Here is a 15,577-nt window from a genome sequence, read left to right as displayed (position 1 = left end):
AGGTGCAAGGTAAACAGTTTGCATCAGCGCGAGAGCTTTTGCTGTTGTGCCCGAGAGCCGCGCCTTTGTATGAGAGAGAGAGAGAGAGAGAGAGAGAGAGAGAGAGAGAGAGAGAGAGAGAGAGAGAGAGAGAGAGAGAGAGAGAGAGAGAGAGAGAGAGAGAGAGAGAGAGAGAGAGAGAGAGAGAGAGAGAGAGAGAGAGAGAGAGAGAGAGAGAGAGAGTAGAGAGAGAAAAAGCTTGAATATTTTGGTGTATAATTACGTGAGGGTCAGCTTTCTGCGTCGGCTTGATTGTGAAGAGTGTGCTTGTGTCCTGTGGTGGTGGTGGTGGTGGTGGTGGTGGTGGTGTTCCCTCGCGACCCGTTACGTGATGTCAGACTCGACCCACTGACGTCACAGGGTAAGCTTCGTGACGTCACTCTGGTTTCGCGCTACATCTGTTTAAGTTCGTGTGTTTCTGATGCTGCGTTAACCACGTCACTACTCTTGTTACTGATGCATCAAAGATAGGAGAAATAGTAAAAAGTAGTAGTAGTAGTAGTCCAGCAGCAGTGGTGGTGATGGTGGTACTATTATTCATTTTCGTCTTGTCACCAAAATGTGCTTTAAAATTCATTCCTTTATCTCCTGCTTGTTGTAGAAAGCCTGGAACTAAAATGGACATGTTGGACGGTTAGAAGTTCCACCTTAAGTTTTCTTTTTTATTTCCCAAAAGACAGATGACACCAGAGCGTTTTTCTTCCCCCATACGTTCTTGTTGTTTTTACCTACACTCATTTTTTGTCTTGGAATCTACCTGTCATGTGTCTTATGGTAAAGTAGTGGTGATGGCTGTAGTAGAAGTAGTAGTATTAGCAGTAGTAGTAGTAGTGGTGATGGTGGTGGTGGTGGTGGTGGTGGTGGCAGTCATTCAGGTGAAAAGCATACACCAGATTCCATGAAAAGAAACTCAAATTAATGCAGTCGACACGCAACACGAAATTTTATGTATTTTTTTTCTTCGCTCCTCCGTCTGTCTCTAATCACTTCGTGGCAGCCTCTCCTTCCCCCTTACCCACCACCACTACCTCCTCCAACTCCTGCTCCTCCTCCTCTTCCCTTTTCTCTCCTCCCTCCTCCGTTTCTCCTCTCGGTCCGGCGCTGGTCTTCGTGTCATTAATTATAACTTGGGCTGCACAACTTCGGTAATAACACCTCCTCTTTTTACAACCTTTTTTTTCATTCGACGCTTAGCCACGCGGCGTTCGGAGGCGACGAGGGGAGAGTGACACGCCCGATTGCAAGAATGACGGATAGGAGAGTGATGAGTGGAGAGAGAGGGAAGGACACAGGGGGGAAAAATATAACGCAGGAAGGAAAGAATAATGGGAAAAATGGATAAATTTAAGTACTACAGGGAGGAAAAAGGAAAAAGGTGTTGTGATGGAGAGAAGGAATATAAAGGGAATAAATGCAAGTGGAAAAGGTGTAAAAATATAAAGTAAAAGGGAAGGAATAATAAAGAAAAATAAATGAATGTAAGAAGAAAGAACGAAGGATTAAAGTGTGACGGAAATTTGGAATGGAAAGAAAATGATGAAGATTAGAAGAAAACAGAGAGAGAAAATTAAGACAAGAGAGGAGAGAAGTTAAAGAACGTGGGAAGAAATAAAAAAAAGACAGAATAAGGAAAAAAAAAATAACTGGAAGGAAGAAAGAAGTGAAAGCAGGAATGGAAAGAAAAGGAAATACGGAAAAAATAATAAAATAAGGAAGAAATATATATCAGGGCGAGGATAATGAAGAAACGCACTTATGGAAGGAAAGAAAAGAGATTGAGAACTAGTAACGGTAAACCAGGAGGAAAATATGACTGGGAAGGATGAGAAGAGAGATAAAAGAAAGTAAAAATGAGAAAAATACTTCAACATAAATTCAATGAGGATAAAATCTGAATGGAAAGTGGGAAGAAGAGATGAAAAAAAGGAAAAGGAAAAAAAGGGAAAGGGAAAGGAAACATGTAGCTGAAAAAAAGTAGAACAAAAACCAAAGTAAAAAGAAAATGAAAGGATGTAAGGAAGAAGTGATGAAAGTAACGAAGGAAAGAAAAGTTCAAAGAAGAAAAATAAAAGATAGAAAAGGATGGAGAAAGGGTGGAGCCGAAGCAGGCAGGGAAGGATGAAGGGAATGGAGGAAGAAAGGAAATCTCAGCCAGGGTTGGGTGTGGGGTCTGAGGGAGCGAGGCAGAGATGGAGGGACTGCACTGCCCGGGTGATGGATGGACGAATGAAGGAAGGAGGGAAGGAAGGAGAGAAGGACGGAAAGGCAGGAGATAAACATGACAATTAATAACGCGGGAAGAAGGTTTTCGAAAGTGTGTAAAATATTTGTAAACTCAAGAAAAAAAAAAAAGGTCAGAAATGTGTAAATAAACTTGGGAATAAAAGTACAAAAGAAAAAAATTGAAAATCCACAACGAAATTAAAGTAAATATACACTGAACTTCACACAAGCAATGTAAATACACAAGCAGACATGGCAGACTAACACAAAAAAAAAATACCTAAACAAACAAGAAAATATAAAACTGAATTAGGAAAAAGCAATAAATAATAAAAAAAAATATATATATATAGTTGTAGAAAATAAAGAAAAGACTGTAACACAAAAAGAAATACCAAAACAAACAAGAAAATATAAAACTGAATTAGAAAAAAGCATTAAATAATAAAAAAAAAGAAATATATGGGTGTAGAAAATAAAGAAAAGACTGTAACACAAAGGGAACCAAAAAAGTAATAAGAAAATATAAAAGTGAATAGGAAAAATAACTCAATAAGAATCAAAGAAAAGGAAATATATAGACTGAAAAACAAGACCACAGAATATCAACATGAATTCACAAACCAATAAAAATACCACGCAAAAACAAAAATCCTTAAAAAAAATAAGGATGACGAAAACAAACAGGGAAAAATAAAGACAGAATTCACACACACACACACACACACACACAGACAGACACATACACACAAGAAAAAAATGAGAATAACACAAACAACACTCACTAAAGATATAATGTTGTTGTTGCCGCTGTTGCTCGACCCTCTCCCTCACGCACTCACCTGCAAACAGGAAACACACTTAATTACCTATAAACACCTTGGGGATCTCAGGTGAGGTACACGCGCAGCCCCAGCCTCACCTGAAGAGCATTGCAGGTGATGATGATTACGATGTTAAAGGATAAACATGGTCGGTGGTGGTGGTGATGGTGGTGGTGGTGATGGTTGTGGCAACATTATTCTGTACTTAAAGTTGAGATATAGAAAGATAAAAAAAAAAGCATAAATTGAGGAAAAAAATATAACTAGTTAATTTTTTCATAGCTTCACTGTGTATTATTTAGAAGGACACGTCTTTTTAATCTTCTTTTATAAAATTTCACATGAAGGGACGTGTTATGATTTACTTTACTCTCCCTTTTAGTGTTTCTTTTGTGCGGAGTATAATATATTACACCCCTGGCAGCATTTTATGAAGCCTCCCGCCTTACTTTCCCCCGTCTTACCCCCTCAATCCCGCGAGTGGCGCTAATAGTCCCCTTGGTTAAGCCTTTAAGTAAAGACCGTAAGGAATTTGTGTGAAAAGTTCCTAATTAATTAAGTGACCATTCATTTCTCTTCCTCAGGGTGCTGCGATGTGTGATGGTGAGGGGCGGCGGCGGGAGTGTGGCGGCGGTGGTGGTGGTGGTGGCGGCGGCCTGGTTGTCGCTCCTCACAGCAGGGGCGGTGGTGGTGGTGGCGGGGGCGGCCCACAGCCCTTGCCCCGTCAGCGAGTTCACCTGCGAGAACCTCCGCTGCGTGCCCAAGGACAGAGTGTGCAACGGCAAGGACGACTGTGGCGACAAGTCCGACGAGAAGCCAAACTGTACACGTGAGTCCCGCTGTCCTTGTCCTTGGCGGGGGTATGCGGGGACAAACCTTCGCCTTTACTATCCTATATTTTCTACCTTAGATTTGAAACTGTATACGGTAGTCCTTAGTTGTCTTTGGTGGGGATTACCTTTCGTATTTACTATCCAATATCTTTATTTTACCATAGATTTGAAACTGCATATAGTCATTAGCTCTCCTTGTCCTTACCGGTGGTATGTGGGGACAATCCTTCGCCTGTGCTATCCTAAATACTTTACCTTTGAAACTGCATACGGTATTCCTAAGTCCTTGTTCTTATTGGTGATGGATGGAGATGACTTTTCGTATATATTAACTTATATCTATATTTTACCTTAGATATGAAACTGGATATCGTATTAACTATCTTTGTTTGAGGAGTCTTCGCCAACCCTACCTTACATTTTTTAACCATAAAACTACACATTAATCCTTACCCCGGTGATAAATGAGGAGGAATCTTCGCTTTTGGCATCCTAATATCCTAAACTGCATATTGACGATAATTATCCTGGTGACGTGGTGGTGACGGTGATTTAGACTTCATTTAAAGTGGTGCCGGCAAAAGAAGCAGTAGTATGATTTTTAGCGGTAATGGTGACAGACGTGATGACAGTAGAAACAACCTGTAATGGTGACGAATGGAAATAGTGGTGGGGATGTCCCTGTTGGTGGTGACATTGATGGTGATGCTGATGGTGATGCTGCGGTGCTGTCTACGTAACGAGATGGCTTATAATGACGTTAGTGGGCGCGATGCAACAGTCTCGTTCTGGCGGTGGGGGAGCAGTAACAGCTGTACCGCGGTGTGTTGGCCAGTGATACGAGGCTGTGGCTGGTAACACTGGCCGACATGAGGCACCTAACTGTTTGTGGCGACACTTATAACGCTTGAGAGGACTCCCTTACTGGTAACTCTGGTCTTAAACTGACGGGCCCATTATACGTCTTGGCCTGAAGGAGGAGTACTTATCATTGTAATTTCGTGTTGATTAGTGTTATTAGTTTGCATTAGTTAGAAGTTCTTGTACCTTGAGTTTGTAGTTCACTGGTTGGTTTAGAAAGTAAGACAGTAGTAGTAGTAGTAGTAGTAGTAGTAGTAGTAGTAGTAGTAGTAGTAGTAACAACAGCTATCGTAGACACATTTCACATTAAGACGCGCACGTTCTTGTGGGGAAAACTTGATGAATGACTGCAATAACACGGAGAAAGAAAAAGATCACACAGTGTTAGCTGATAAATAAATAAATAAATAAATAAATAAATGAACAAATAAATAAACAAGAAAATATACCATAACACAAAATCATACAGGTTATGTTAGATTAGATTAGATTACATAAGGTTAGGTTAGGCCAAGAGGCAACACACAGGAACATACCACACAAACATATCAAGAGGTTACATAAAGAGTTCATTCCTACAGGTATACACGAGTCACCTGGTGGAATGTGACAGGTATAAAGGAAAGGAATGCTGTGGGGAAAGTATTCTTGTAGTGCTTATATGAAATTCCCTATGGCAATGACGACTAAAGGGAATGTAATAAAATGTGACAATGATAAGGTTGTTGTTGTTGTTGTTATTGTTGTTGTTGTGAGATGAAGCATGCTATAAAATGTTACGAGAGAGAGAGAGAGAGAGAGAGAGAGAGAGAGAGAGAGAGAGAGAGAGAGAGAGAGAAAGAGTGTATACAAGATGGTAGTGAAGGTAAAAGTGATGTTGAGCCATTAATTTCTGTGTAAGCCCTAAGATGGAGGTGCCGTCTCTCTCTCTCTCTCTCTCTCTCTCTCTCTCTCTCTCTCTCTCTCTCTCTCTCTCTCTCTCATATATCCCATGGTTTCTGTATCCCTAAACAAACAGTACTATATTTCTCTCCTTTTTTATCATTAGTCCTAAATTTACGTTCCTTCCTTACTCTCTCTCTCTCTCTCTCTCTCTCTCTCTCTCTCTCTCTCTCTCTCTCTCTCTCTCTCTCTCTCTCTCTTATTCTATTCTACCTCCCCATTCTGAGCATAGAAATTCGAATCAGCATTAGAAATTCCCAGGCGGTTGAAATATTGGAGTGGACGCTGAGAACTTGGAGGAATAAGGTCAATATTTTGTTATTCAGTTCTCAAAGCGGTAGTAAAATTGAGTGTATGTATGTATGTATGTATGTGCGTGTCCTACTCTCCTTCCCTCTCATCCTCTCTCTCTTTCTCTGTCCCTCACTCACACACATACACACACAAAGGGACATCACACACATACAGACACACACACTACATATCACCCTCCAACATACATAGTTTCCCAGCTTCACTTCTTGATAATCTAAGTTTCCCCTTTAAGTAGCGTCACAGTGCCATCTATCTCCTGGAAGAGTAATTACCACCAGGGCCTCGAGCTGCCCTTCCTCCAATGCCCAGACCTCACATTTTTTCAACGGAGGCTGGAGTAAAGGGGATGGAGAGAGAGAGAGAGAGAGAGAGAGAGAGAGAGAGAGAGAGAGAGTCCTCTTTCTCATTCGTCTTCTCTCTCTTCGTCTCTCTCTCTCTCTCTCTCTCTCTCTCTCTCTCTCTCTCTCTCTCTCTCTCTCTCTCTGCTCTGTCATTTGCATACATCCATCTCCCGCCACAATATTGCTGGCTGGATTCCCCAACAGACCTTGACTCTGAGACTTGAGGGATACATTACGCCTTCCTAAGCCTTGTCTGCCCTCCTGCTCTCTCCCTCTTTCCCTCTCTGACCCCTGGACCTCTTACCCTTCCTCTCCCTCTCCTACCTCTACTCCCTCCTCTCCCTTCCCTCCATCTCGTTTCCTTCCCATTTTTCGCTCCTAAACTTTCACTCTTGTCCCAAAGTGTGTGTTACATGATTTTTTTTTCTCTATTTTTAGTTTTATTTTATCGTGTTTACTTGGTCATTTTTTATCTTTTTTTCGAGTCTTGGATTATCTGATTTTCGCTTCCTTTCCTTCCTGAATCTCCTTACTTAATTTTCCTCCACCCTCCTTGCATTACTCTGGTTTCCTTCTCCTCATCTCATTCCTTAGTCGCTTAATCTCAACTTTTGCTTCTCGTGCATTCCTTATTTCCTTGTCTATTCATTTCCCCCTTCTATTCTTTCCACGTGTCTACTAATGATGTCGTTTCTTCTCTTTCCTATTCACTCCTTCCCACTTATGTTCTTATGCATTCTTCTTAGTCTCTTTGCACATTCACTTTACCACCTTTCTATTTTGTGTTGTTATTCTCTTTCCTCATTCATCTTTCCTTCACATTTTGTAACTTTTTCTTTTTCTTGGTAATCTTCATTGATTTTTTTTTTTTACTCTCATTTCATCCAATAAATTTCTGGTCTTCCTCTGCATATTCCCAGTCCAATTTTTTCCACGAGTCTTCTTCCACTTTCTCTTAATTCCTTTCCACCCATTTCACTTTCGTTCCTCGTCCCAGTGTTCCTCTTCTGCCTCTCTTCTTCTCTCTTACTTTTCTATTTTTACTTTCTCTAATCACTCCTCACTTTCATCCTTTTACTGTCCTCCCCTCCGTCTCTCTCTCTCTCTCTCTCTCTCTCTCTCTCTCTCTCTCTCTCTCTCTCTCTCTCTCTCTCTCTTCTCCCAGGCCTGTCATATAATCCCCGGTCGTTCAGAGGCATAAAATAAATTAATATAATTGAATTTAGGGTCAATTAGCTTCAGGAAGACGAGAATGGCCGATCTTTCACGATGGTTAATGTTTGATACCGTCCCAGATGCTCTCTCTCTCTCTCTCTCTCTCTCTCTCTCTCTCTCTCTCTCTCTCTCTCTCTATCTCTTGGTTATTGTTTAATTTCTTACTCATTTTAGTTCTTGTCTTTTCGTTGTTGCTGTATTCTTATTTTTGATAGAGCGTGTGGCATTGTTTGTCTTAGCTGTTCCTGCCGTGTGTGCTTCTCAGGTTTCTTTTTTTTTCCTGTTTGTAATGATGTATTGTATGTTTTTACTTGATGCATGTAGTGTGTGTGTGTGTGTGTGTGTGTGTGTGTGTGTGTGTGTGTGTGTGTGTGTGTGTGTGTGTTACAGTGTGCTGACAAGGCGCCTCTATGTTGCAGCCTGTAATGTGACGTACTACGGAGAGGTCGGCCGGAGCTACGAGATCGACCTGCAAGAGTCGCCCACGCTGCGGCCGCCCTTCACCTGCCACATGACCTTCGTGGCCGCCGGTGACATTTTCGGTGACTTGGTGCAGCTGAACTTCCGGGACCTGCAGCTTGGCGCCTTTCGCTCCCACCACGTGTGCGGCTGTCCCAAGGGTCACATGACCGTTAACGAGGCGCACCGACCACACGTGGGCGGCTTCTGGTGTGGCGCTAGCGGTGAACACAATGTGTATTACAGTGAGACCAGCACCGTCACCGTCACCATTAAGGTCCCCGCGCCAGAGGCAGACACGGTTGGGGAGAAAAAAGTGCGTCTTCGCCTACTGTACAAGTTCCTGCTCGGCGCGGAGTCCATCGTGCGCTACGGTCCCTGGAACAGCGCCAAGTACCTGGGAGTGTCGCGGCCCGGCACCGTGTGCGATAAGATATTTGATTCATGTGACCGTCGCAAGTGCCGAGTACAGTCCCCGAACTACCCCGGCCTGTACCCGCGCAACGTGACGTGCCAGTACGTGATCCGCCAGGCCACGGTGCCGCACGGCCGCCATGCACTGGTCAGCGTGGACCAGCCGCAGCGTGGACGCGTTCACATCAAACACACAGACGCCGCCTGTGACGGAAATCTCCACCTGTGGCTAGACGGAGACTGCGACGTGGTGGGCGACACTCTCAGCGTGTATGAGATCCAGGGCGAGAGTCGGCGGCTGCTGATGCGTTTCTGTGGCGGAGGGCGGGTGCCGCGCATCACAGCCAGCGGTCCCGAGCTGATGCTTGTCTTCCAGACTTCACCTTTTGACAATTTGTACTTCGACTCCTCGGAAGGGACTCACCCTGGGTTTGAGCTGGACGTGGGCGTGGCCTTTGTGCCCAAAAACTCCTTCTTGTACGCTGACCAGAAGTGTGAGTTCATCATCTCCAGCTTCGAGGCGTCCCGCGGCCACTTTGAGAACGTGGCTCACTCTCTGCCTCGTGACAGTAAATGCGAATACAAGTTCCGAGGCAAGCCTGACGAGGTGATTTGGCTGTACTTCACCCGCCTCAAGTCTACCTACACGCAGCCTCCTTCCAGGGACAAACCGCACTGCCGCACTGAAGTAAAGTTAGTGGAGGGCGCAGATGGCGACGGCGAGGTGCTAGAGAACACATGCGGTCTGCTGGGCGTGCGTGTTTGCCACCGAGAACAGCTGGGACCAGGCCGAAATAGGACGAGGCCATGTGGAGGTCAGGAGAGCTACCTCACCTCTGCCTCCCACGCCACACTCACCATCCATTACCACTTGCCATCCACAGTGGCTGGACTTGAATTCAGGCTCCACTACGAGTTCGTGTACGCAGGACCCCGCGCGGCTGCCCTCAACAGGCCGGAGCCTTGTGATCGACACATAAGCAGTGATCGAAGCAAGAAAGGTCTGCTGGCGTCACCCGCCAACAACTTGCTCTACGGGAAGTTTGGCGCCACCAAGCTACGCTGCCAATACACACTGCAGGGGCGCCCTAACGAGGCCGTCAGGATCACCTTCATATACTTTTACGCGCATAATTCATCATGCCCAGGGAGGGAAACACCTCTACAAGCCTGCGGCAGACCCAACGCTCTGGAAGGCCGTGGGGCGCGCCTCGAGGTGTCTGAGTGGCCGTGGCCAGGTGTGGAGCTGCCACAGGCGTGCATCTGCCACGGGAACTATTTGCCGGCCACTCTGCTCTCCTACTCCGCCTCCCTCACTATCACCTTCACCGTAGTCGGCATGGACGTGTTCGATGACTTCTCTCACTTCAGCTTTGAGCTGGAATATGAGTTCGTGGAGATCGAAGCGTGCGAAGAAGAACGGGTGGTGGCGGGGGAGGCGGGTACCCTAAGCCTGGCGCTGCGCCCACCCCCGGGACCATGTCGCGGCCACCCGTGGCTCCTCCAGCCCACTCCAAGTCGATTCCTTTTGGTGTCTGTTCCTGGGAAGGCCATCAGAGGAGGCCTGCAAGGGGCGGCACATGGTCACCTCGTGGCCGCGGACGACACTGTGGGACCCTCAGACTGCCAGAGCTCAGAGCTGCACGTTTACCAGCCGGGCAACCCACGTCCACTAAGCGCCGTGTGCGTGTCGCCTGGAGCTGCCGAGACAGTGCACGTGTTTTCGGAAGGTTTCAATGAGCCACTCTCGCTGGACTACCTGAGTGAGGCGGCTCGCTCCCTGGTGGTGGTGCTGCTGAGCCGCCCAGCCTACCTCTCAGGCCCCGCATCCCCACAGCAGCACAGCGCGGTGGACGTGCGCTGGGTGGAGGTTGCCCCGCGCTGGCTGGCCACTCGCTGTGCAACTGAATGTCCCGCTGTGCACGCATGCATAAGTGCATCGCTCTTCTGCGACGGTACATGGCACTGTCCCTCTGGAGCCGATGAGGCCGTGGTAACTTGCCTTATGGCACTCTCGCCGTGGCTGTGGCTAACGTTCGGCCTGGCTGTCGGCTGCATCTCAGTGCTGTCTGGCTGGTGGGGCTGGTCACTGTGGAAAGCCCGTCAGGAGCGCAACTCCAGCACCGCTTGTAGCGCGGAGGTGCTCACGCCAGGACACCACGAGTCACCCCCCGAGCCCCCAGACTACCCAGACTGCATCGACGTAGACTTTGAAACAACCGTCTGACAATACGCCCCCCGGGGTGAAGACACTCCCCCGGGGCTGGCCACACTTTTAGGTAGACTTGCTTCTCTCATCAACGGTTGGAATTCCTCCCCCAACACTGCATCGCAAGGCGTTGGTAGTCGTCTCGGCTTTGGCCGCAGCACAAGGAACAGCAGTTCTTGTCAACACAATGGTGTGCGGCGCCTGCCAGTTCTGCGGCTGCCCAATGGTGCACACAATCCTGGGGTGCGACTCTCCAACGGCACACACAGCCCGCCACCGCTACTCAGTCCCCGGAGGGAGAAAGAGGAACTGCAGGCGCGGGATGAGGATCGCAAGCCATCGCTGAGCCTTGCCTCGGACAAGGCCAACAGTCCCACCTGGAGCGTTACCAAGGTGAGTCACCTGGACGAGGACGAGGAGGAGGCAGAGGACACGCGCAGCTCTCTCAGTGAAAAGGTTCTCGGCGAGTCCTACAAGCCGCTGGACGAGATTGAGTGGCCGAGTTGCTTCCCGGCGCCTCCAAGCAGTCCAAGCACTTCATCCTCCCCTTCACACGCATTCCTGCACGAAGTCTCCCCCTCCCCACCGCCAAACTTCAAGCACGAGGCCTCGCCCTCCCCGCCACCAGACTTCCGTCACGAGGCATCCACGCTGCCGCTCTCTGAGTGCCGCCGTCGGGACGTGCTGACGCCGCTCACCCAAGCAGGAAAAGGCGACGCGCCGCCGCCACCGTCACCAGTCAGCATTCAGTATCATCCCTCTCCTTCACCCCCGCTGGACTTCCGCTGTAATGCCTCGCCTACACTTGCCCCAAACACCGCGGTCTCCACCACCATCACCGGCAGATCCCCATCCTCTCCAAAGCCACCCCTCGTCAACACTTTATTGCCATCAGCTGCCCGTCAGCGGTCACCCTCGCCGCCACCGGAGTGTCGTTGGGTGTGCATTAACGACCTGCAGCAGCAACACTCGTCAGCCTCTTCCCCGGCGGGTTCCATCGTGTCCCCAACGCCCGCCAGCCGACGCTACTCTTCCTCGTCGCTGGGACAGGAGGCAGCCCTCACTCTCTCCCCGGCCAGGCTGCAGTACGAGAGCCGCTACTCCACTCTGGGCGGCCTCCATCCCACCTCAGCTGCTCCTGCCACTATGCTTCCTCTGACCACGTTGTCTCTAAACAGCACCCAGGTGATCGAAGCCCCGAGCAGCGATCAGCAGCAGCAACAGCAGCAGCCCGACACAGCCCTCACCTTCCTCGGCGACACATCATCCCCCTCGCCGCCACTGCCCCACTTCCCGGACGTGGACTCCTCAGACTCCCCGACGCACTACGACCTGCAGGACTCTGATCTGTCAGAGCCATCGCAGCGCTCTCTCACTCTGCTGGGCAAGACTGCCGATGTTCAGGAGCCTCGCGCCTCCCCTTCAGCCTCCTCTCCTCTGTCCCGTCAAAACGATTCCCAGTCCCCCGCCGCGCCCTCATCGGCCACCGCATCAGCCACACCCTCGCAGACTGCAGCCGCCGACGCTGTAGCTCCCACGCCGCCCCCTATCCCAGAATTCTTTGACGAGGAGGACGCGCCACCAACTCCACCACCCATCCCCAAGTTCTTTGACACAGACAGTCCCCCAACAAGTCCACCTCCGCTCAAGCCCAAGCCTACTAACCTGCCACCCCAAGGCGAAAGGCCAGACGTACCACCACCCCAAATAATCTCCAGAAACGAGATTTACGGTCGCCACTGCAAGTTGCCTCCACTCGACGTCATCCAGGAGAGTCCACCACCAGAGTCTCCTGGAGAAGTACGAAAGAAAAGCCCCCCTCCCGATCCGCCCTTCGATATCATTCACCGCGATCCCTCGCCAGAACCACAGCAGCCCGCACAGCCTCCCACTACCACAGAGGACAAAGCCGAGGCAGCCCCAGCCTCCCCGCCTCCTCCTCCTCCGATCGACATCCAGGCAAGGAGTCCAGAGAAGTCCCCCTCTCCACCCCCCGCTGCCGCCAAAAAGGAGAGTCCACCAGCGTCCGAGTATGAGTATTTCAACCTTCCCGACAACTGGCCAGCCTACCCGCCCTTCCTGTTCGGTGACTCGGATTTCCCACCACCGTAAATTTGACCCATGAGTGTGTTTGTGTGTATGCATACATGTGTGTGTGTGTGTGTGTGTGTGTGTGTGTGTGTGTGTGTGTGTGTGTTATCGTTCCTTCCGGGTACAAATAGAGCCACTGGGAGGCTAGGCAGACGATAAGCTATCAGGAAGTGACCACAACCGGCAGGACCTCAAGCAGCTCCCCCCTCCTCGGCCCTCCCCTCCCCTCGGTGCTCCACAGCAGCTGCTCACCGATTTCATCACCCAGCTGTTGTTCCTCTCAAGCCACGGCTGTGTTGCCAAAGAGTGGAGACTTTCTGGCGGCGCACGAGCAGCACACATCCACACCTGGAGTGGCTTCCATTGCCCCGATCATGAAAAGTGGAATATATATGATGGACAAAACGTACTCGCTCACATAACAAACTCGGCAGAGCTGCACTGGACGCTGACTGCTGTGTAGACATAACTTTTCAGTGTGTACATAACCGTTTTGTGTGCGTCTGTGTGTGTGCGTGTGTAAGCAGGTGTGTTTCCAGTGTACATACGACTGCATACATACATATATCATTTAATTTTTGTGTACCAGTTGAGGTGAATCACTGACTGGGGGACAAAAGTGAAAGAAGCGCGGATGTGTGACGGTGATTGACTGCACTTAGATGGAAGGGAGTAAAAGGACGGAGAGAAGCGTACCTACGAGTGAACGTCATTGAATAGATATACCACTGAAAAAAGGAAGAAAAAGCTTTATATTCACCTCTGAGTACGACGGAGCCTCAAGTAATGAAGGAATAGCGAGTGAGACGTTAATGGTGTCACGTTCGTTTCATCTTCGGAGGAGTAATGTCACCCCGTTAATAAGAAAGAATTTGTACTCATATCTCAACACAGGCAAGCGAGCACCGGGGCACAGGTCTCAGGTGTGCGGAGGTTAGTGCCGTGTTGCTCTTCGTTCCGTGTTCCTGTGTTAAGAGCAATGTGTTCACAGCGTGTGGAAGTATTATTGTTACGGAATTTCACTGATAATACTTCCAAGGGTTCTCAACAGTTTGCATTTATCGTGTGCACCGCAGCATTAAACACAAAGTTACTCACTAATCAATAATGGACATAATATATTTTACCTACATGCCCATCAGATTCATGGAAGATTGTGCTGCATCACACACACACACACACACACACACACACACACACACACACACACACACACACACACACACACACACACACACAAACACACACATTTTCATAACCATCAAGCAAAAAAGACAAGATCAAGTGAATAATTAAACACCATGTACCCACCACCAACAAAACAAAGCTAATGAATAGTGAATGTAACACCAAATGTACCTGTGTAATGCTCCGTGTGTTATGAAATGTTACTCGGTGTTCATTTGATGGGAAGCATAAATATCTGATGTTATTTTCCGACACTCTGAGACTATACCATGTGTGGTGTGGTGTGTAATAATGATGTTAATTCACTGTAATGTAATCCACTCATCGGCACGGAGGTAATCTTTGCAGTATTAAGATATCAAGTGCAAGTGTTAAAGGTATTAAAAAAGTGTAAAAAGTTATTAAAGATGTAAAAAAGCAGCACTCTCCAGAATAGCGCAAGGTCGTTAGTGTGTCCCTGCGCCATTTCACAAGGGAGAAATTTTACGAGTGTGCTGCACCTTCAATGTGTTCTAACTAATGTGTACTACGTGTACTGTACGTGCATCATCTGACCAACTGTGTCCTGCGCTGTGCTGTCATCGCCGTTACGACAAGTTAGTGACCGTCACACAATGCACCGCAGCGAGATACTGCTAACACTACAACACACACACACACACACACACACACACACACACACACACACACACACACAACCACCACTATCATATAAGAGCGACTCTAGCCAATATTCATCCTCATTCCTATCATTTCCATTCCAACAGCCATCTATCATCCCTATATACCATCACCATCACCCATAGAGCATATACACATCACATTCTCAGCCACACACACCCACACACATACAGCCGAGTATTAAGCTCACCAGCGTCACGTCACCCGCCTCATCATTGCATCAGTAATAAGTTGGCCACAAGATGCTGCTCGGAGTCGCCACATTCTTGCATAACTTCACTCTCATATCAGAAAACAGATGTATGTTCAAGGTGGTACTTTTATAATAATTCATGTGAGTGCGTCAGTGTTTTGTGTTTTATTCCCGTTAATGGAAGGTAATCATTAAAAGAAATACGTTGTGTTTGGGGGAGTTAAAGTTTTCAAGATGCATGTGTGAAAAAGTTACGAAAAGTGGACTATATACAGATCTGTGATGGGGAATTGCTTGGTCACTTGGGAAAACTAATCACCGGCGACGGTTCAACACAGAGGGTGAAGATTTAAACATATTGTATTTTCATATTTTCCGAGTCACTTTCCTCCTACAGTGACTTGATGCGCGCTGTATCCGGAGCGATTCCCTTTAGGCGGGAAGAAGATAAAAAAAAAGGAGAAAAACACTTCATCACTTTCCTCACAGGCATATTATCTCTGGCTTAAAAACGTCAAATCAAATTAGCTTTCCATCAAACACATTTTTTTCCCAAACAAAATCATTCAACATCAGGGATAAGCCATTTTATTTCCCATTTTTCCTTTCCACTTCTTATAACGAAAACGGGAGCGACGGTAACCACAAAACAGAGGGTAGACTTACGTATTCCCGAAAAACAGCCTCTGATGGTCCCGCGCACCTGTCGACCACTCGCTCCCCTCACCTGGTCTTTCGCGCCCAACCAG

At 47.8% G+C, this 15,577-nt stretch overlaps 2 protein-coding genes across 2 annotated transcripts in view; both read left to right on the top strand.

Moving 5' to 3' along the window:
• LOC123510165 overlaps positions 1–10,718 on the top strand; it is an 83,950-nt gene extending 73,232 nt beyond the window's left edge. The window contains exons 2-3 of the mRNA XM_045265033.1: positions 3,671–3,915; positions 8,013–10,718. Coding sequence (XP_045120968.1) covers positions 3,687–3,915; positions 8,013–10,693 — 2,910 coding nt within the window. The 5' untranslated portion in view covers positions 3,671–3,686 and the 3' untranslated portion in view covers positions 10,694–10,718. The remainder of the gene's footprint in view (positions 1–3,670; positions 3,916–8,012) is intronic.
• A 144-nt stretch (positions 10,719–10,862) lies between these two features.
• Positions 10,863–13,229, top strand: LOC123510340 (leucine-rich repeat extensin-like protein 5). The gene is made up of 3 exons (XM_045265414.1): positions 10,863–10,918; positions 10,963–12,761; positions 12,934–13,229. The coding sequence occupies exons 1-3, from the start codon at positions 10,863–10,865 to the stop codon at positions 13,227–13,229; spliced, it is 2,151 nt and encodes a 716-aa protein (XP_045121349.1).
• The last annotated feature ends 2,348 nt before the right edge of the window (positions 13,230–15,577 follow it).

Source organism: Portunus trituberculatus, chromosome 28 (assembly GCF_017591435.1).
Source record: "Portunus trituberculatus isolate SZX2019 chromosome 28, ASM1759143v1, whole genome shotgun sequence".
In the NCBI taxonomy this organism is placed as follows: domain Eukaryota; kingdom Metazoa; phylum Arthropoda; class Malacostraca; order Decapoda; family Portunidae; genus Portunus; species Portunus trituberculatus.
This window is presented reverse-complemented; position numbering and strand designations above follow the sequence as displayed.